Source organism: Gobio gobio (genome assembly GCF_949357685.1).
Source record: "Gobio gobio genome assembly, chromosome: 12".
In the NCBI taxonomy this organism is placed as follows: Eukaryota; Metazoa; Chordata; class Actinopteri; order Cypriniformes; family Gobionidae; genus Gobio; species Gobio gobio.
The window spans coordinates 7,558,645-7,579,329 of record NC_137105.1 but is presented as its reverse complement, the minus strand read 5'-3'; the positions used below and the strand labels follow the sequence as shown (position 1 = coordinate 7,579,329).

General features: G+C 37.3%; 2 protein-coding genes across 2 annotated transcripts; one reads left to right on the top strand and one right to left on the bottom strand.

Moving 5' to 3' along the window:
* Positions 1–5,240: 5,240 nt before the first annotated feature.
* fosab (v-fos FBJ murine osteosarcoma viral oncogene homolog Ab) lies at positions 5,241–7,439 on the bottom strand. The gene is made up of 4 exons (XM_079830536.1): positions 7,226–7,439; positions 6,659–6,865; positions 6,440–6,547; positions 5,241–6,354 (listed from the first exon to the last, which is right to left on the bottom strand). The coding sequence occupies exons 1-4, from the start codon at positions 7,319–7,321 to the stop codon at positions 5,734–5,736; spliced, it is 1,032 nt and encodes a 343-aa protein (XP_079686662.1). The 5' UTR covers positions 7,322–7,439; the 3' UTR covers positions 5,241–5,733.
* Positions 7,440–11,411: 3,972 nt separating this feature from the next.
* Positions 11,412–14,870, top strand: LOC307134836 (protein c-Fos). Its single transcript, XM_079830860.1, has 4 exons — positions 11,412–12,148; positions 12,309–12,521; positions 13,466–13,573; positions 13,658–14,870. The coding sequence occupies exons 1-4, from the start codon at positions 12,068–12,070 to the stop codon at positions 14,267–14,269; spliced, it is 1,014 nt and encodes a 337-aa protein (XP_079686986.1). The 5' UTR covers positions 11,412–12,067; the 3' UTR covers positions 14,270–14,870.
* Positions 14,871–20,685: the final 5,815 nt, after the last annotated feature.

Below are 20,685 nucleotides of genomic sequence, written 5' to 3'. Positions count from 1 at the left end.
TTTTTCTTTCAGTAAAATAATTCAATTGAAGCATATGAATAAATTGACAACACACTGTGTCTATCTTTATGATTAGAAAAAAATGCCCTTGTATAAATATAAAATAACGTGAAAATCTACTGTGATTGAAGATTTTATAATATTTAAAATATATGATTTTAATCTAAGTTATGATCAGTGCTGGGTAGATTACTCTCAATTGGTAGTCGGTTACTGATTCCAAATTACATGACAAAAATGTAAGTTAGTAACGTGTTCCATTCCATTACATATTTAAGGTAATATAATCTGATTACTTTTAAATTACTTTTGACCTACATATTGTTATAAAAGTACAAAAAGAAAGAAAATACAAGTCACTTTTATTTACATAGCGCTTTTTACAATGGCGATTGTTTCAAAGCAGCTTCACAGTGTTAAAACCGGAAAATAATGCAACAGAATTTGATTCGGCTGTACAGCCGCTCTGGAGAAAACTGTGATGTCATCAGCTCATTTCAATTATCATATAGTGACAATGCGGGCAGATCAGTAGTTGAAAATTATTTTGAATATTTAGTTGAATATTAGTGTTCCAAGCCAAAGGCGAGAAGGGCGCCCCCAAGGGGTGGCCACGGCCATCACTGTGTAAACTCTGGCCATCCTTTGGCCACCCCTAGTATGATTTTGCAGTGGGTAGGGTACAACGGGGCAAAAGGCACACCTTAAGAAAAATGTTCTTTTCACTACTCCTATAGTGTATGATACATAGAACAAAATATATGTTAGTATTGAACATTTATGGAGCAACAGATTTTGTGTGAAAATAAATCATAAAAGTGGTTATTTTATTTAAAAATCTTAAAAATGTATGTGGTGTCGAGGGGGGCCTTTTACCACACACATGGGGTAAAAGGCTCACCAGGATTGGGCAAAAGGCACACAGTATTGATACAATAAATGTTGTCTTTTCCCTTTATTTTCTTGTCAGAGTGCACCAGAATGCTTCGTTTACATGTTAAAACCACAAAACATTTCTACTGGCCCCCAAGTATTTAATTCGGAAACATGTTTTCACCACTTGTGAGTTTGCAGGTCTGGTTCATGAAGTGAAATAAAATAAAATGCAACACCCGCTGCAGCCGCCCACCAAAAAAAGATTGTAGATGGATTGGCGCCAAGTAACTGCGAGTAACTGCATCTTCACACGCGACAAATTGATTTTGGAATATTTTTAACCAAAAAAGTTACGGACTGTGGCCTTAAAGTCATATTGTTACATTAACCAGAAACGTAAACAAGTATAACACACATTACACTGAATTTTGTGTTTGTTTTTGGTGCCACCCCAAGATTTTGCTGTGGCCTCCTCTGGCCACCCCTATTAAAATGTTCTGGGGGCGCCACTGAAAGGCGACCGTTAATATCAACAACATGTTGCATTATATAAATATTACATTACGTCAGGGTTTCCCAGACTTGGGTTTGTGAGTTTAATGAAAAGCTATTAAGGAATTAAATCATTAAAAATATCATTTAAAAAAAAAGAAAAACGATCAAAATTTTAATCAAAATAAAACTTTTATTTGTTTATCTGCATGTCATGCGACCATTAACCAACATCAGAGAACCATGAACTTAAATTGTATTTATTACTATTATTATTGTGAGAATAACATGTGATCATGTAATCAATAAAAAAGTAACTGTAGTTTGATTACGAGTATTTTAAAGCGTTACATAATCTAATTACAAGTACTTCCAGATTACATGTAATCAGTTACTACGCAGCACTGGTTAAGATATCTTAACCCCTGTACATTATTACAGCTACTTTTTTATTTGTTGATTTAATATGCAAAATCCATAATTTAGTTTTTTTCCATTGAATTAATTCAATTGATGTATATGAATACATTGACAACACACTGTGTCTATTATGGTTAGAAAAATGCCTTCATATAAATACCCCTGAACATCAGTTTATGAGAAAGTTATTCAGTTGAATCTAAAATTTGCAATATATATGCACTATATATACTGTGTGTATATATATATATATATATATATATATATATATATATATATATATATATATATATATATATATATGTCTCCTTGTGAGAGGTTTTGTCACTGATACAATATTGGTGACCTGCTCGGCTAATATTTGACTTAACTTATTTGAAGAATTGAACATCGGTCAAATCTGCATTCATGATATGGAGAATTACTTTCATACTGAAAAAAAATGAACGAGGTCCTTGCTTTAAAGCCAAGCCTTTGTGGACTTTAGTTCATTCACAGGTGTGATGTCATGCAATGATATACAGACAGCTGCTCATATTTATTGCTGTATTATGATCTCTAGGTGAAGGGTTGTCTAGTGTAAAATTAGTGTGACATCTTCTTACTACAGTAGTGGAGACCCTATAGCAGCCGTATACATTTATATATGTGTCTGTATCTAAACAATCGGCCAATCTGCTTGTGCCTTAGCTTTGTAATTATCCACCAGATGATGCAGAAAATGGCGGCGATCCAACTGTGTGTCTCTGTCAGTGAGGGAGCAGTGCATTATGGTCTATCTTTAGCCTGGATTCTCTCTGCTTTTTTTCCCTTTTCTCCTGCTTTTTTCTCCAGCATACGTTGCTTGTCTGTTTCCTCCCCTGGGCTGCAGCATCGACGCAGGTCGGCGTCACCGTGTTCTAATTTTACTGCTGTTGATGCTGATGGTGAAGGCAGCGCACCTGCTATTTCTGTCTCTGCCTCTCTCTGGGATCTGCCAATTGTATTAATAGACAGGGAATTATTACATACTACGTGATTTCACGTCAGGGCCATAATCTCACTGACTGGCTGTGTCTGCTGCTGGAGATACACAGTGCTAGTTTTGAGCCTTACCGATGTTTAACATTTTATTTAGTCTTTTGCAATAGCCTTTTTGTTCCGTCAGTATCTCTTCAAACCCCTTTTTTTTTAATATACTGTACTTAAAGTATCATTTTAAAAGCCACTATGACGTAAATCCGTATAAAAAGCATGCAGCTCATAGAGAAGGAAGAAGTTCTCATGTTCTTGAGTTTCAACAGTCACTTTTTGTTAAGTGTGCAACCGCGATAAGGGTGAAAGGGGAAGGAAGTGACCGCTGCATAATGGCGTGCTTGCGTCACGGTCTCTTACGCACATGAACAACATAATTTCCGCTGTAATTTCTTTGGGCTGCAATATAATATTGTAGATAAAATAATGCAAACTAATCGTAATGGGCTCTGGTTGTAGGTTTAAATGAATCTTGACACAGGATTTATTCAGATTAATTGATGTTTATCAGTACTACTTACGTCTGAACCAGAGCAGAGCACAAAAGCACAGATTAAACATTAACAGGACATTATCTTGATGCCCATTCACCATGAAGGTGTGGTTTGAAGGGCGTAGCTCAATTTTAGGCCAAAGTATGACTATGAAAAGATTGTGATACTAGTCTGACAGACATACAATACTGTTCAAAAGTTTGGGGTCAGGACCATTTTTTAATTATTTAAAAAAAATAAGTATCTTCTACTCACCAAGGCTGCATTTATTTGATAAAAAATAAAGTAAAATTAGTAATATTGTGAAATATTACTACATTTAAAAATAATTGTTTCTATTTAAATATATATTTAAATGTAATTTATTCCTGTGGTGCAAAAGATGAATTGTGAAAACAGTTTTGCTCCTTTATATTTTTTGTAGACACTGTGATGCATTTTCCTTATGTCTTTACCGTCACTTTTCATCAATTAATCAATCCTAGCTGGATAAAATAATTTCTTTAAAACAAAATATTTTAAATCTTACTGACTCCAAGTGTAATTTTTTCAACAAATCTTGTCTGTGATTAGACATGTGCCGGTACACCGTAATACGATATATCACGATAATGAACATGCATAATATTGTTATCATGGGCACTTCAAAATACCGCGAATAATTATTTATTACGAATTATTAAAATTTTTAGTACGCATTTTAAGAATACCAACCGTTTCAAATGCACCACATCGCTGTATGCATGAAGCATAAGACTTCATTAGTTAACATAAACTGATAATAAAAAATATTTATAAAGCATTAATTAATCTTAGGTAATGTTTAATAACGCATTATTAAAATCCAAAATTTGTAACTATTATTTAATGGAGCTGAGCTGACATGAATAACTTCTGTAACAAGCTATTGCTTATTCTTAATCTTAGTTAATGCATTAAGTAATGTTAAATAATGAGACCTTATCACTCTAAAAGAAATGGTGCTATATATGCAGTGATGCCAGTAACGCGTTACTATTTTCAAACCAGTGATCAGTTTAAAGTAACTTATCCAAGTCACTGTGCGTTACTATTTTTGTCATTTTCCTTAGTAAAAATATTTATTTTTGCTTTGTTCTTGCGTCTCGGGGAGAGTATTTATGTTAAGTGACAAGAAAGGCTGTCTTTATTAAAGTTTTTTTTTCAGGAAATATTTTTTAATTTCAACTTAAAATGTAAGGAGATGGTTGACTTTACTGTTGAAAATGCACTTCCAGAGTGAGTGTTGGCAAAAACGGTTATCATTTTTATGTTGAACGGCAGGGGTGTTGTTGGCAGCTGCTGAATGTAACTAATAAAGAAACTTGTTATCTAACTTAGTTACTTTTAAAATCAAGTAATCTGTAAAGTAACTAAGTTACTTTTTAAAGGAGTAATCAGCAATCAGATTACTTTTTCAAAGTAACTGTGGCAACACTGTATATATGGCACTAAAAGTGGTTCTTGGCTCGTAATCATAGGGTAACCTCTTTAGGTGCTGTATAGCACCAATCTTGGTGCTTCAGCGGTTCTTCGAGATGACTGAGGTGCTATATAGCACCGCTATCATATACAGAACATGTTAAGAAATGGTGCTATATGGCACCAAAAGTGGTTCCTCTATTATTAGTGCCATATAGCACCATTTTTTGTATGGTAAAGGGTTACCTATTGTTCTTAATTCTTATGCACTTTAATCTGTTTGAAACATGTTTACTTTAAATGTGTGTATTGCATTATTGTATTTAAATGTTCTTTTTGTTATAAGAAAAAAAAAGTATTAAACCTGTTATAATACGACAACACTTTTTTTGCAAAACTTATTTCAATATCGTCAATGTATCGTGATAAAAGCTTCAGCGATTATCGCAACATGAAAATGTGATACGGTCACATGAAGTGAGCTCACAGTCACACAAGCAAATCATTTTTGTATACATTTAATATTTATTGTTTCTAGTTTTGCAAACAATTCGCAAGTTCACATTTCAGTACAAAAATAAAAATCCCATAAATTAAAAGAGACTACGTTTTCACAGAAAACTTCATACTTGGACGTTAGACCATTTAATACAATGGTTAGGCAGCACACATTTGAGTAAATAAAATTCACACATTCAGAAATCAACCGTAAAGTCAAAACATGTTAGTTCTCTATTGCTCAGAACACACTAATACAATACTTGAAATCTAGCACCAGTAAACTCAACAAAAAAAAAGTTATTAACATTAACCAGATCAGTAATGCAAAATCCGTTAATCCATGCTTATCTTGCTACATTTGGCAGGCATATATGGTTCAGATAAATATAGGAAGCAATCAGGATTGCTTGATAGAGTCAGTTCCATAGCCCTGCAATGCCTTTTTAGATCAAGTCGTGTGACAGAAATATAAATGCTAAGTGTCTTTAGTAAATGCTCAAAGAGTGAGGAGGGTTGGGGAATTCAAGGACTCGGATGAATGGTCGATGCTGCCCCTCCGGTGTGTCGGCCCACAGCCGGGGAAGATGTCGTTTTCTGGGTAGGTGAACATAAAGGAAGACGTATAGGTGGTGCAGGCCGGGGTGCAGGTGACGACGGGCGTGCAAAGGGGCTCCAGGTCGTTGTTAGCGGACGTGTAGAGCGGCTCCCAGTCTTGAGTGTACATGGAGTTAGAAAGGTCCACATCGGGGACAGAGCGAGCCGTTTCCAGCTCGGCTTTGGCCAAGAGCTCCAGAGACTCCTCCAAGGTGGGCTCCAGGTCTGAGATCCTCACCGTGGAGCTGAAGCTGTCGGTGGAGGTGGTGCTGGAAAACAGCGAGCTGCTGGAAGAGGTTGTAACCGATGGGCTTGGTGCGGAGACTACTGAGGTAGTGACGCTGTGGATCTCAGGGACTGAATCGGAGACGATCATGGGCGAGATGGACGGCTCCGGGAAGCTGGGGATCTTGCAGATGGGTTTGTGTGCGGCGAGGATGAACTCTAGCCTCTCCTTCTCTTTGAGCAGGTTGGCAATGTCGTTTTGAAGAACTGATTTCTCATCCTCAAGTAGGTCAGTTTCCTGTCACAGACAAAAACAAGTACCGTCAGACACTGGACATTCAATACTTCGCATAAGTGAAGCATTTCCACAGCTGAATACTTACAGATTGCAGCGTATCAGTGAGCTCTCGTCTGCGGTTGCGGCATTTTGCAGCAGCCATTTTGTTTCGTTCTCTGCGGACTCTTTTCTTCTCCTCCTCCTCTGGAGAAATCTGTGGAAGCAATGACACAGACATTTTACTTTCTGAACTCTGCGAGCTTACACACAAATGTTGGTGCACTGGCTGGTCAATCCCGAAAAACAAAGTCAACACGTTATTTACCTGTTCAGCTCGGGATCTCTTGTTGGACTTTGTTCCATTGACCCTCATTTTGGGGTAAGGGTTCGGGTTGTAAGTGCGAGCTCCACCGTTGGAGGGCGCCACAGATGAAATCATGGGCTGAACCATCCACTGCAGGTCCGGGCAAGAAGAGATCGCAGTGACAGTTGGCACGAAAGAGGCACTTGAGACACTCAGATCTGTGAACTCCTAAAATGTAAAGAAGAAATCATTTAATATATGGCACATAATATATATGACTGATTTATAAAATATTGTAATGTGTATATATATATATATATATATATATATATAGGCTACACACACATACTATTATATAGAATGTTTTATATATATATATATATATATATATATATATATATATATATATATATATATATATATATATATATATATAATTTTTTTATTATTATTATTCTTATTGCTTATTATAAGCCTAAAATATCATTTGAACACGAGCTACAATAAATAAACTACAAATAAATCATACTTTCAGATGAGTAACAATTCTACATTTGTGAACTCAATAATTATAACCGTCAAATTTACCTGATTCTGATAATACTCGACGCTCTCGCCGCTCGGCGACGCCGTGCTGCACCGGGAAGACGCGTCACAGTCGGCGTTAAGGCTGGTAAACATCATCCTGTCAACCGTCGAGAAGCAAGAGCTATCCAGCGCTAGTATATCCAGAAAGTTAGAACGGTTTAAAGGCCTTTGAAATCTGTTAGTTCCCCGTTCGTCTGTCGTTGGTATCCAAAGTTTGACTGCCGCTCTTCAGCGCTTGCGGGGTTTATATGCGAGTCTGCGACTGACGTCAGAGAGGGCGCGGCTTCGGGCTTCCAGCGATTGCATAGAAACGTTAGGAAAACACGTCTCCAGGAAACCATTTAACTGTTTACACGAGCAATACCTCGATAATAAAGATGTATACGCTTAATAAATAACAAAATGCGTGCAAAAACGTTCGTAGATTAACATTTTGAGCGAAAACGGAGTGGAATACATGACCTTCCATAGCAGGGTATCCCACGACGTCATTTACCTTATATGGAAAACATCCTGAAGAGGCGGAGGCTGATGGGAAACACTCTGTGCAGTCCAGCGACAGCATTATGTAAAGAGACTTCGAGAAGACTTCATTGTTTTCAAAAACAATTTTTTTTTTTTTTTCACAACCACATTTAATATGCAGTTCTAATGCTTCCGTATTATTATATTGTATAAATTAAATGTACATTTTAATGGCGTGGAAGTGAAAACTTTTTATAGGAACCTCAAATACTTTCAAATACACGTTCAAACTGTGTTCACCTGGCACTTACTAGATTTCATACTTTTCCACGAAACACCCGAGACATTCATTGCCTCGGGTTGTGTACGTACCTTTCCGCAATGAAAGCTAGGCGTGTCCTGTGACGGAGGAGTAACTTTGAGACACGCAGATTTCTATTGTGAAATGCCTTCGCACCTTTATTGAGGGATTCCTTTAATAAAATGCTGAGTTCGCTCTGTGTATTGCATCACTGGACCAAAGTTGAATCAAGTGATGTAAGATTTCACACGTATACATTAAAAAACGTGAATGTATGCATTACATTTAACATATAGGCTACATACGTTATGTATTATTATTATTAATTAAATATATATTACTAATAATATATTTGATTATTGTGAAAAATCAAAGCAATGAAGCCACTCAATTTCAATAGCTAATGTTTGGATTGATTATAAATTGCTCGTGTTTTGTCTTGTTTTTATTAGGCTAATGTTCTGCCATTGGCTACGGTAAACATGACTGAAGGTGGTTTGTTATTGATTAACAAACGAAAACAGCCCTATCAGCGTTCCCATGTGATGTCATATTTTACTGCCCTACTTCTGCCTTCGTGTTTTTGTTTGATCTTCCGCGTTGTCATAGCGACGCCCCTCCCACCGACGTCACCGACACCCGATCCGAGCCTCTGCAAATGTTCCCTGAAGTTTCGCCTTTCAACAACGAAAGTCTTCTATCAATATTAACAAATCAATATTATCAAATACACATAATGCTTTGATTATGTACATTTTAGTGTAGCAACCAAAAAAAAAAAAAAAACAACAACCTTTATTTACTATTTCACTGGAAAATGCAACTGCGCAGAGCACTGGCTCCAGGGTCATTCCACAGATACCTTTCCATTTCAAAAAATGTGATTATGTTTAAAGTAAGAATGTCTTTGAGTGTTTATAAATCACCATCTCAACTGATTCATCTTCACATATGTTTATGTAACTTTTAACACAGTTGACAGTTTTGCCATTAGCCTACTAGCTCTAGGTCATGTGTTTTTAAGACATTTCATTGCTGACATCACATATCCAGTAATAATCAGTTACGTACTGCTAACAGAGAACCTTGTGATCATTTAAGATCACCGTGTAACAAACATATAGGCTATAATAAAATTTATAAAAAGTGCTGAAAAAAGAATGTCCTTGAAGAATATTAAAAAAATAGTGTCATCAAAAAAGATAAATATATATTTAATTTGTTACTGTTTTGTGTGTTGTACTTTTATTTGCTTGTTCTTTTATGAGTTCCTTGTTCCCCGAGAAGCTGCTTTAAAGGTGCAGTGTGTAGTATTTATGAGGATCTATTGACAGAAATGCAATATAATATACACATAACTAGTTTTCAGTGCAGTATAAAGACCTTACATAATGTACCATAATGTTTTTATTACGTTAGAATGAGTCTATCTACATACACCGCGGGTCCCCTTACAGGGAAATCGCCATTTTGCGTCGTTTCTACAGTAGCCCTAAACGGACAACTTCTCTCAAACTACGACATTTTTGTCCTGTGTCGGCCACCGTAGTTTCGCTATGTGCTTTAAAAGGGAGTGATGAGCGGTGGCAGCCTGGCTCCGCCCTTCTACGTACTTCCGCTCAATTTTCCTTTTCCTTCTCCGTCTGGGATTGCGGTATATTCTCTGGTTTTCTCCAGTCATATTTGAACCGGTCCAATCAGCGAACAGAAGGAGTGGCTGAGAACGATGACCTTGATGTCGTGCGCTAGTTTGAGATGACATACGTCACGACCAAACGTTAGCGATTGCTTATGGCAGATCCAATAGTTTTAAACTTCATTAAGGTACCCGCCTTCAAGGAAGTAAACGCTTGTCAATGGAGAGTGGCCAGACACATTAAAGGTCCTGTTCTTCGTGATCCCATTTTTCAAACTTTAGTTAGTGTGTAATGTTGCTGTTAGAGCATAAATAATACCTGTAAAATTATAAAGCTCAAAGTTCAATGCCAAGCGAGATATTTTATTTAACAGAAGTTCCCTTTCAAAGCCTACAGCGAACGGTCGGTTTGGACTACATCCCTGTACATCCTGCTTTAATTACGTCAGTAGAGCAGTTTGTTGACGAACCTCCGCCCACAAGAATACGTGAAAAAGGGGGCGTGGTCTTGTTGCTCCCTCGTGGAGAAGAGGAAGTGTTGCGTTCGGTTCGGTTCGGTTCGGTTCGGTTCGGTTCGGTTGCGTTTGTCGCCATGTCGTCCAGACGCTGTTATTTTCATCCCGGAGTCAAATCACCTTTGTTTGGCCTTCAGGGGCTGTAGTTTGAGCGCGTTCATCTCCCCGTTATGGTAAGAGGTGTGACCTTCCCGGACAACGTGCGCTAAGCTGCTGTCCAATCACAACACGGGAACCGCTGGCACAATCAGAACTCGTTACGTATTTCTGAAGGAGGGACTTCATAGAACGAGGAAATTCTCAGGCCGTTTTGAGGACAGTGAAAACAGCAGTATACAGATAAGTAAATTGTGTGAAAAATACTGTTTTTTTACACATGAAACATGAACACATGTTATATTGCACACTGTAAACACAATCAAAGCTTCAAAAAAACACGAAAAACGGGACCTTTAAATGTACGAGAGTCTGGTAGGAATTGATTGCAATTCACAACCTCACTGCTAAAATTCACACACTGCACCTTTAAAGGCGCTATATTAAAATAAAGTTGTTATTATTATTATGAGTTAGTAACACAGGCTGAGATGAGGTCATGGAGAAAGAAGAAAAACAATAAAAGTTACAGGATTTTTTTTTTAAATAATATTTTTTATTAAAATAGCTATTTACAAATAATAGGCTACTTTAAAAATGTTGGTGACAGGTTTCCGTTGTTAAATAATGTTGATTTTGCGGAATACGACCCTGTTCCGTTCATGAGCCTCACGGATCAGAAACCAGGGGCGGATCTGCCGGGAAACTCTTGGACTGTGGACAGAAGGGAGGCCCCGCTCACGCGCCCTCGTGTGAAAGCAGGATGACCTCATCTGAGCTATGAATAGAGATTTTCACACAGGTTATGGAGAAGTACAACGCCGTTTTCTTCCAGTTCAAGTGTTCATTAATGCATAGAAAGCCTTTGATTTTTTTCTTTTTATGTGTATATCCATAACATGAGCGACATAATAATATCAGTTATGAAATAGCCAACTTTCATGAAAAAGGCTAACAACACATAGTTCGATATTTTGGGAGCTTGGCGAATATGTCGTCATAAGAATGTCATTGAATTAAGTGTGATATGATAAAAATAGGCTGTGCCGCAGTAGCTCTGCAGCTAGAGGCTCCACACCGGATGTGCCAAATATGGTCACGGCACGCCGCTCTCTGATTGGCTGCTCGCATTAGCGACAGGGTTGTTGCTGGAGCGCTCTGAGTGGGAGATCCATCATTCTAATTGACAAGGGATACGAAAAAATCACGTTTTTTAATAGAAAGGGCGCGGTTGAAGAATCACAACAATCATTTAAATTGTTTACTTTTAGCCATTTTGCATACTCGATTGGTGATGGCAAATTGCACTGTAAATTTCGTGTCTCGTGAGACAATCACGCACCTGTAGATGAACCATCAGTAAGATATTAGTCATGTAAATCTCTATAATGTGCATAAATCATAACCTCGGAGGAATGCAAAAGAGAGACCGCAAACAAGGCACGTAAAATGACGTATCTTGTTCATTCATGTGAAAGCTGCAGCGTTAGCCCGTAACTTCACAAAATAACCCGAGTTTACGCATTAGACACTTTATTTGAATGCATAAAATGTTGAATCGAAATGAGTGCCAGGGGTTTTTATGAAATGCCGTGTATGTATTTTGGCTCGTGCTTGACTGTCTCCCCTCCGGATCAGTGGTACAGTCTCACAGATTTCATTCATAAAAATCTGCCTCACTATAAAGAGAAGAAGCGTTGATGGCTGGTGCCTCCTAGCGTAGTAACCTCAATCTAGATTTAGAAAAAACCCTGCAGAATAGCATTTGTTGACATTAGTCACATATTGATCTGGTTCCCAGTATCTCCTGGAGCGAGCTAGCAGAAGTGATGCCTAAAAACGCGAGTGTTTCTCAGGTGTCTGCAGAACAGCTGCTGCACACATCAGCTGCTGACATGAAGGATACGCAGGTAATCAATTGCATGTTTACCTATAATCTTACCTAGATTGACTATTTGATTAATGATGTATGCTTATGTGATGATCTGATATTTCTTCAATACAACCAGCATTTTTGATGTTGGTACTATGAATGATACATGATGAACACATTTTCATGCTCATTCTCAGAAGACAGGTATTCTGAAGGATGCTGATGCTCCCTTTGTTCCAACGGTCACTGCTGTTGCTTCAGCTCCAGATCTCAAGTGGATGGTCCTGTCGACTGACATCTCTTCAGTGTCGCCTTGCAGACACGAGAAAGCACAGAGCTCATCTCACTCCTCAGATGCCAAACCGGCTCGAAAGACCTTCACTGGCCGGAGGAAGGGGGTGAAAGATCAGGTAAATACATGTTTTTTTTTTTTTTTTTTTTTAAGCTTTGCATATATAGGCTGCTTGATTTGTGTTTAAATGCAACTGGTCTTTCTGGAGACTTCCATGTTCAACTGACTGTAGAAAACACTTCAACGTGTATTTACATCCAACTAACTTCCATTTAAAGAAGAAAAAAAAATTACTATAAAAATAAAGGTTATTTATTTGGCATCTATAGTTCCATGAAGAATCTTTAACATCCATTGAACAAAAATGTATTTATTGTGGAAAATGCTTCTTATGATGTTCTATACACTAAGAAAAAATGTCTCTTTTTAAGAATTGTTAATTTAAAGGTTACTAAAATCAAATCTTTGGCATTTAAGAGTGAATTTTAAATCCAATTTATGCATAAAATATGCATTTTGTGTACATTAGCCGTCACTCAATTATGCCAGCATTAGCTATTAAAGCTACACTGTGTAACTTTTTTAGTTTATTCTTAGCTAAAAACACTTAGTTCTTTCAAAAATATATGTGCTCATTAATGTATATTTACTTCTTTCAAGTAATAAAGTATTCTCGTAAGTTTATAATATGCCATTGAAAATACATACGGGTAAGGGGTTCGAATGCCGGTCGCCATGTTGCCCCTCCATCTTGAAAGTACATTAGCCAAAGAGGGACATACCCGTAAAATCAAGCTTTGCCGTTCGCGTTTTAACACTCGATGGCACCGTGTCGAATGTGGACGAGGTCGAACTGGAAGCCATGTTAATCTTGGACTAAATCGGCCACCGTAGGAGTTAAAACGAAATCGGAATTGAGAGGAAGAGAAACTGATATTCACTGGATGGTCATAAACCTTTTCACCGCTAGATGGGGGAAAATATCACAGTGTAGCTTTAAATAAACACTTCCAACATGCATTTAACGATAACTGCCTACATGCATGTGTTTCTTCATTTCAGCTTTCTCCAGAGGAAGAGGAGAGGAAGAAGATCAGAAGAGAAAGGAATAAACTCGCAGCCGCCAAGTGTCGAAATCGCAGGCGAGAACTAACCAACAGTCTCCAAGCTGTAAGTGTACAAATCACTGTAATCTCATTCATCCCAAAAAATATGACCCTGTGCATGATATGACTATAATCTGCATATGTCCAGGAAACCGACAGTCTCGAGGAGGACAAAGCAGCTCTGCAGTCCGAGATCGCCAATCTGTTAAAGGAGAAAGAACGGCTGGAACTCATCCTTTCTGCTCACAAGCCCCACTGTAAACTCGCGGAGGAGAGGGCGGCGGAGACCGAGGAGCAAACCCCGGCCCAGGACGAGCAGACTCAAGCTCCCACCGCCTCCCCGGAACAGGTGCCCACCTCCCCTCAGCAGGCCGACCCAACCAGCACTGCGATCTTCGGGGACTCTGACGTCCTTCTGTGCTCCAGTGCCGAGCTGGGCGCTGCTGAGGCGGAACCGTACATCGATATGAGGGATGTGTCCATGGACGACATTAGCAACGTGATAGACAGCGGCGATGACATGGATCTGTTAGTGCCGGATATCGACCTCACGAGCTCCCTGGGCCTGAGTGAATGGGAAACCCTGTACATGTCGATGGGCGGCGGGTTAGAACCTCTCAGCTCGCCTACATGCAGCCCCAGCTGTAGCAGCACCAACGCTGTGCCCGTCTTCAGCTTCAACAGTGCAGATGTGGAGAAGCATGACACTGGCAAAGAGGGCAAACCTAACGCAGCCAAAGAAATCGTGAAGACTTTATGAAGGTTCTGGCACGTCGCTCTTAAAAATAAAGGTTCCAAAAGGTAGCACTTTTTTCGTTCCCCAAAGATTTCAATAATCTAAAGAACTTTTGTGCAATGGAAAGTTTCCTCATGGATGCCAATAAAGAACCTTTATTTTTAAGAGTGGAATATTCTGAGGACGAAGGGTGCGAATATAACCTCAGAATAACGCTTTCATAAATGAGTCTGACATGTTCAACATTTACAAAAAAAAAACATAGTGAATGCTGTGCAGTAGATGTAATGTGATCCTTACATCCAGTGAAGCCACTATAGTCACTATTTGTTTCTTCCAGATGTTGACATTGTTGAATATGTTGTTCATCCTGTGAAAGACATGCTTTCATGCACTTTTGTACCAGTAGGTACGTGTAACTGTATCAGTTGATGTGGTGATGTACAGTGCAGTCCGTTACACCGTGTCTAAGTGTGTGACTAACTGTTTTTTTTGGTATTGTCAAAAAATGTAATCCTGACCATGGTGGCAAAAAAATAATCATTATGCATTTTTTTTGGTTCTTCCTGCTTCCTTTTCTGTGGTCTGGCATGTTTCTAATAAACAAAGAATGAATATTACAATTAGCAAACGTGTGGATGTTTTTTTTTTTCTGAGTTTTTCCTTTGGGTAAAAAAAAAGGCAAGAAGCCTCTCATTCGAGCACATTCTTTACTTGGCATGCAATGTCTGCGAGGAATAGGAATAAACATTCACCCATGCCTATTATTTGCACATTCTCCTTTCACCGAGTTTCGCGATTCATTTATTTCAAAGGTTTCTGTGCAACGAGATTCACCCACAACGATTTGTCGATACGGGAGGTTGTAGGTTGTTGTCAGTCACGGTCGGAACGTTCTCTCTACGCCTGGGACGCAACGTAAAGAGCGTGACGTCAATGCGTATGTACACGCCACGCAGTGGACTTCCGTGTCCAAATTTGGTAATGAAATCGACATGTTGCTCTGTGTCACTATGGAAACAGCAGAGGCCTGTTTCACCCATGAAGGTTTCCCGGAAGATCTAGTAGAGAGGGGAGCGGAGAGAAGCTCTCGGTAGGTTAAAGGGAACTGCTTTGTATCGCAAACGTTTCGATGTTGTTGGTTTTGGTATCCAGCGTAGATTTTGAACTTTGAATGCGTTCATATAAACGCGAAATAAAATGGACACTGCTCCGTTGCAAAATTGTACTAATATTTATCAAGGATAGGCTAAATGAAAACATTCTTGCACACAAGTGTACTACCATCAAAAGCAATGTCAAACAACTTTTAAACGCATGATTTTAAATTAAGAAGGATTTCTAAGAACTATATTAACTGTGGAAATGCATGCCTTAGTGTTTGGTTGCAGTTTACTGAATAAAAAAGGGAATTGCATGCGAACTTTTTCCCCCTCAGAATTGCGTGATATAAAACCGCATTTGCGAGTTATTAAGTCAGATTTTTTTTACTTTATAACAATTTTTTATATCAGTCGCAATTCTGACATTTATATCTCGCAATTGTGAGAAAAAAGTCTGTTATCTTTGAATTGTTTTATTCTGTGGCGGAAACAAGCTTGAAAACGCTTCTATTTTGCATTAAATGTTGCAGTGGTTTCATAAAGACTATTTACATTATTATATTTTTAGCTCAACAATTTGAGTGAAAAGTTGAACTGAAAAATTAAGTTGATCACTGTCACAGATTTTAACTGACAAAACTGCATTAGGCCTACACAATTTAAAGTGTTCAGAATCCTTCAGTATATATATATATATATATATGTAACACTTCACAAGAAGGTTTCATTTGTTAACCTATATTAGTTAACATCAACTAAGAATGAACAAATCTTCTACAGCATTTATTAATCTTGGTAAATATTAATTTCAACATTTGCTAATACATTTTTAAGATCAAAAGTTGTATTTGTTAACATTAGGTAATGCTCTGTGAACTAACATGAGCAACTGTATTTTTTATTAACTAACATTAACAAATATTAATAAATGTTGTAAAAGTAGGCAATATTGTTCACTTTTAGTTCATGTTAAAGGGATAGTTCACCAAAAAATGAAAATTAGCCCATAATTTACTCACCCTCAAGTCATCCGAGGTGAATATGACATTCTTCTTTCAGACAAATAAAATCTTAGTTATATTAAAAAAGTTCTGGCTAATCCAAGCATTATAATAGCAGTAATAGTTGCTCTGTTTTTGAAGTCCATAAAAAATACATCTGTCCGTCAAATAACGTGCTCCACACGGCCCCAGGGGTTAATAAAGGCCTTCTGAAGCGAATATATGCGTTTAAGAAAAATATACATATTTTAAAATGTATTTAATTTTTTTCTATGGCTCTGCATCAGCCGTCCCCGCGCCATCACTTCCGGCGAATAAGGTCAAAATACATGCAAAGTACCAGCGTGATCATAGATATATATATACATAGACTCCTCATTAGTGCCTGCGCGGATCAGTCGAATGAGGCTTCTACGTATATATATCTTTGATCACGCCAGTATTTTGACCTTATTCGCCGGAAGTTATGGCGCTGGGAATACTAGATGACATTCGTCTGATAAGAGGTAAAAAAATCACATAAATACTGTTGGGTTTCTCGCAGAAACCGATCGTTTCATGTCTTAAGACATCAATGTGTCGCCACGAGCCGCATGGTGTAATAAGGATTCATATGTCTATGTGTTTTTTCTCTCATACTCTAAAATATCCCCATTGACATGCATTATACGACTATCACACTGCAACGGTTGGAGTTAAAAATCTTCATTTGTGTTCTACTGAAGAAACAAAGACACCTACATCTTTGATGCCCTGGGGGTAAGCAGATAAACATCAAAATTTCGTTTTTGGGTGAACTATCCCTTTAATACATTAACTAATATTACCAAACGAGTGCTTATTGTAAAGTCATATATATATTCTGAAGGATTCTTTATCTCTTTATTATTTTCAAATAATCATTAAATCATTATTTATATAGCCTCTTCTTCAGTAATCGCTCATGTTATAACATGCCTCAGTGTTCAGCCGTATCATCAGATATGATGATCTATTTCCCCGCACAAACACCTCAAATACAGAGATAACGTCACTCTTGGAAGATATACCACAATTACAAAGTGTTCTTGGCACAAACGCAATACAAACATTTAACGCAGGCCACTTTGTTCAAATGTAGAAGGATAAAAAGGGAAATAAACATGAGTTATCTGGCCTGATAGACAGATGATGGCGTATGATCAGTCTATTCAGGTTCAGCTCTGGATTAGTCAACCTGTCTGACCACTAATGATTCAACTGGCCGTAAGAAATCGATGTCCTGGTGGACTTCTTATTTTTTGCATGATTCAGTTTTTTAGCATATAGTGAAGTTTATAGTCAGCCGGATGTCTGGTGCATCGGATTTTCACAACAGCTTTAGACTTTTGTTTGTAACAATGCTTTCTTCCCTTACATTTGACTTGCAAATTTTTAGATGTTATGGAGTTCATTTTTAAATCCTGTTCATTTTGGGTGATACAATGCATACAATGCCTTTGTCATGTGGTTGAATGATTCTTTAATAGGGAAGCACAAAGCAACTTTTTCAGAAATGCAAAGGCATTACTAACCCATCATATTTTGCTCTAGAAATAAATAAGCGATATGAAAGCACCGTGTAGGGCTCCTCTGTTATGATACTGCAGCATTATCCCCTCTTTAAGTGCGTGAATAGTGAATAAATGTGTATGTCTTTCCCATTATATCATATTTCCAGGGTCGGACATGGGTTTGTGTTTGGAACGACGTCTGCTGCTCAGTCTCTATCACTGTCTTGAGTTTATTAATATGATCATGAAATGCAGAAGTGTTGTACTCAGCATTGCTCATCAGGATCTGAATGTGAATAAGGAGGAATTGAGCTCTAATCATGTCCGGTCACGTTTCATGACATTTGTACCTTTTATCCTTAACATTGGGTATATTTCTGCACTTAATTCTGCAATTTCTGCACTTTTATGTGATAAATCTTTCAAAAAGAGCAACATATTGAGGTTTCCTATGCATTAAATTGAAAAACCCAGGCCTTATGAATCTTGATGACTCTGCTGATGATACAAAAATGCTGTCGGATAATAAATGTGGAAGAGGAAGTTTGTCTGTGTGTAAGAGGTGAGGCACAGAGGTGATTGTGTCTGCGGTCTGTCTGTATATTTTAGTGCGTGCCATTGCAAAATATCCAGGAAGCAGTTGGGTGGATGGATTTAATCATATACGGATAAGCCAATGAGAGATTCAAACGTCCATTTTATTAGATGATTTTTCCTCTCATGTGCCTGTGGGTGTGATATCAAGCAGTCAGTCTTTCATCTTTGCAAAGAAAAAAGTTTAATTATTTTATTACTTGAGATGAAATCAGTAACGTAGCGGTCAGTTATATGGTTTATTTGACCAGAGAATGCCATGATTGACCAGTACAATATTGAGAGAGCCATGTAATAAAATGATATATTACATACTAGTGTTGTAGTACTTAAGACCAGTCTTAAGACCATTTTTTGTCTCGGTCTCGACTGCATTTCTCCTCGGTCTTGGTCTCGGACTTAGAGGACTCGGGATTTTATCCCACAACTGCAAGGATATCACTAAATTTAACATCATTAAAGTGATTTGATGTAAAACTTACAGCTTAAAATGGAATCAATAACTTCTTTGTAATGTGATTTTCTTTTGTTACTGAGCTGCCGGGTTCAAAATCAATGCAGCATTGTCTCAAAAATGCCCAAAATTAATATAAATGCCCACAAAATTCTGAGATTTAGTTTTTTTATATAACATAGAATATAATTAAGCAGCAAGAGAACTGTTTTCATGAATATAACCGTGATTGCAAATGATATTGATTTATACAAACATTCAATAAACAATTAAAAAATTACATTTGAAACTGTGTCTTTGCTAATTCGGCAATGTTTCGTTATTAAATGAATCAGCTGCTTTGAACAAATCGGTTGAATAATTAATTAATAGTTTGAATTTGAATTAAACATGCTTTATCACTAGAATGTAAATATTTATATCAAAATGTAAATAACTGTTAAGCATTAAAAGTATAATGTAATCATTTAATGCATTTCTCCTTATATAGAACCTTTTTGGCAGAAAGGGTACTTTAAAATTGAGCCAAGAACCCCATTGAACCTTTTTTTCCTAAAAGTGTTAACATTAAATTAAATTTTTTATGGCAATAAATTGTCTGCAAAAACATTTAATCACTGTAACTTAAGGAAAGGGAGCGAGAAAGTCAGTTATAAACTCTATACTGCTATGACAAGTTTGCCAAAACCTTGCTGATACTGCATCGGACATGTAGCTGTTTTTAAAGGAACAGCACCCATTGACTTCCATAGTACGAAAAAAATACTATGGTAGTCAATGGTTACCGCCAACTGTCTGGTTACCGACATTCATTAAAATATCTTCTTTTGTGTTCAACAGAACATAGAAACGCATACAGGTTTGGAACAACTTGAGGGTGAGTAAATGATGACAGAATTGTCATTTTTGGGTGAACTATCCCTTTAAGAAATGGAAATTGTTAAACAGCAGGAGAATGAGTGCCTTTAAAGTCTGTATTTTCTCTTGGAGGCAGATACACAAATATCTTCATATAGGCAAGTATTTAGACATGTAAGCCACACATCAAATATCTGCGTTCTCGTTGCACTAAATAACAAAATATCAAAGAAGGTGTTCTGTGACAAACTTTACTTTTCAGAGCCATTTTTGCACTTTGCCACCTTATTTGCGTTTGTGTATTATTTTATATTATATTTAGAGATAATTTTTTTTTTTTTGACCTGGCTTTACATCAAAGTGATTGTGTATGTGTATGTGAATTGAGTTCCCCTCAGGTTCAAGCAGGTGTTCTCTAGCAGAGGAACCGCAGATGCAGCTCACACCTGCGGCTCACAACCACAAACTGTCAACAGCAATTTATCTCCGTTCTGAACTCCATATTTGTTATTTGATCAACTTTTGAGAGGGTTTTCTGCTTGGAAATGTGTACTTGTGCTGTGAATAAAGGCTATTAGTTTGATATTTTGTTTTGTAATGTCAAGACTTGTTTTGTCAGTTTTGTGAGAATGACATTGAAACCACTGAGCATATCTTTTGTGACTGTAACTACTCAAAGTTATTCTCTCAGTTGAACAGCAAATCGTCCCGCATCGACATCCATGTAAACCCCTATAGCTATAAACAAGTTTACAATGAGTTAAGTGCCTCGTAACTTTCTATCACCCCATGGGTAGTTTTGTTCATTTATGTATACTATTATTTTATCTATTTATTTATTTAATTATATATATATATATATTTATTTATTTAATTTTATATATATATATATATATAT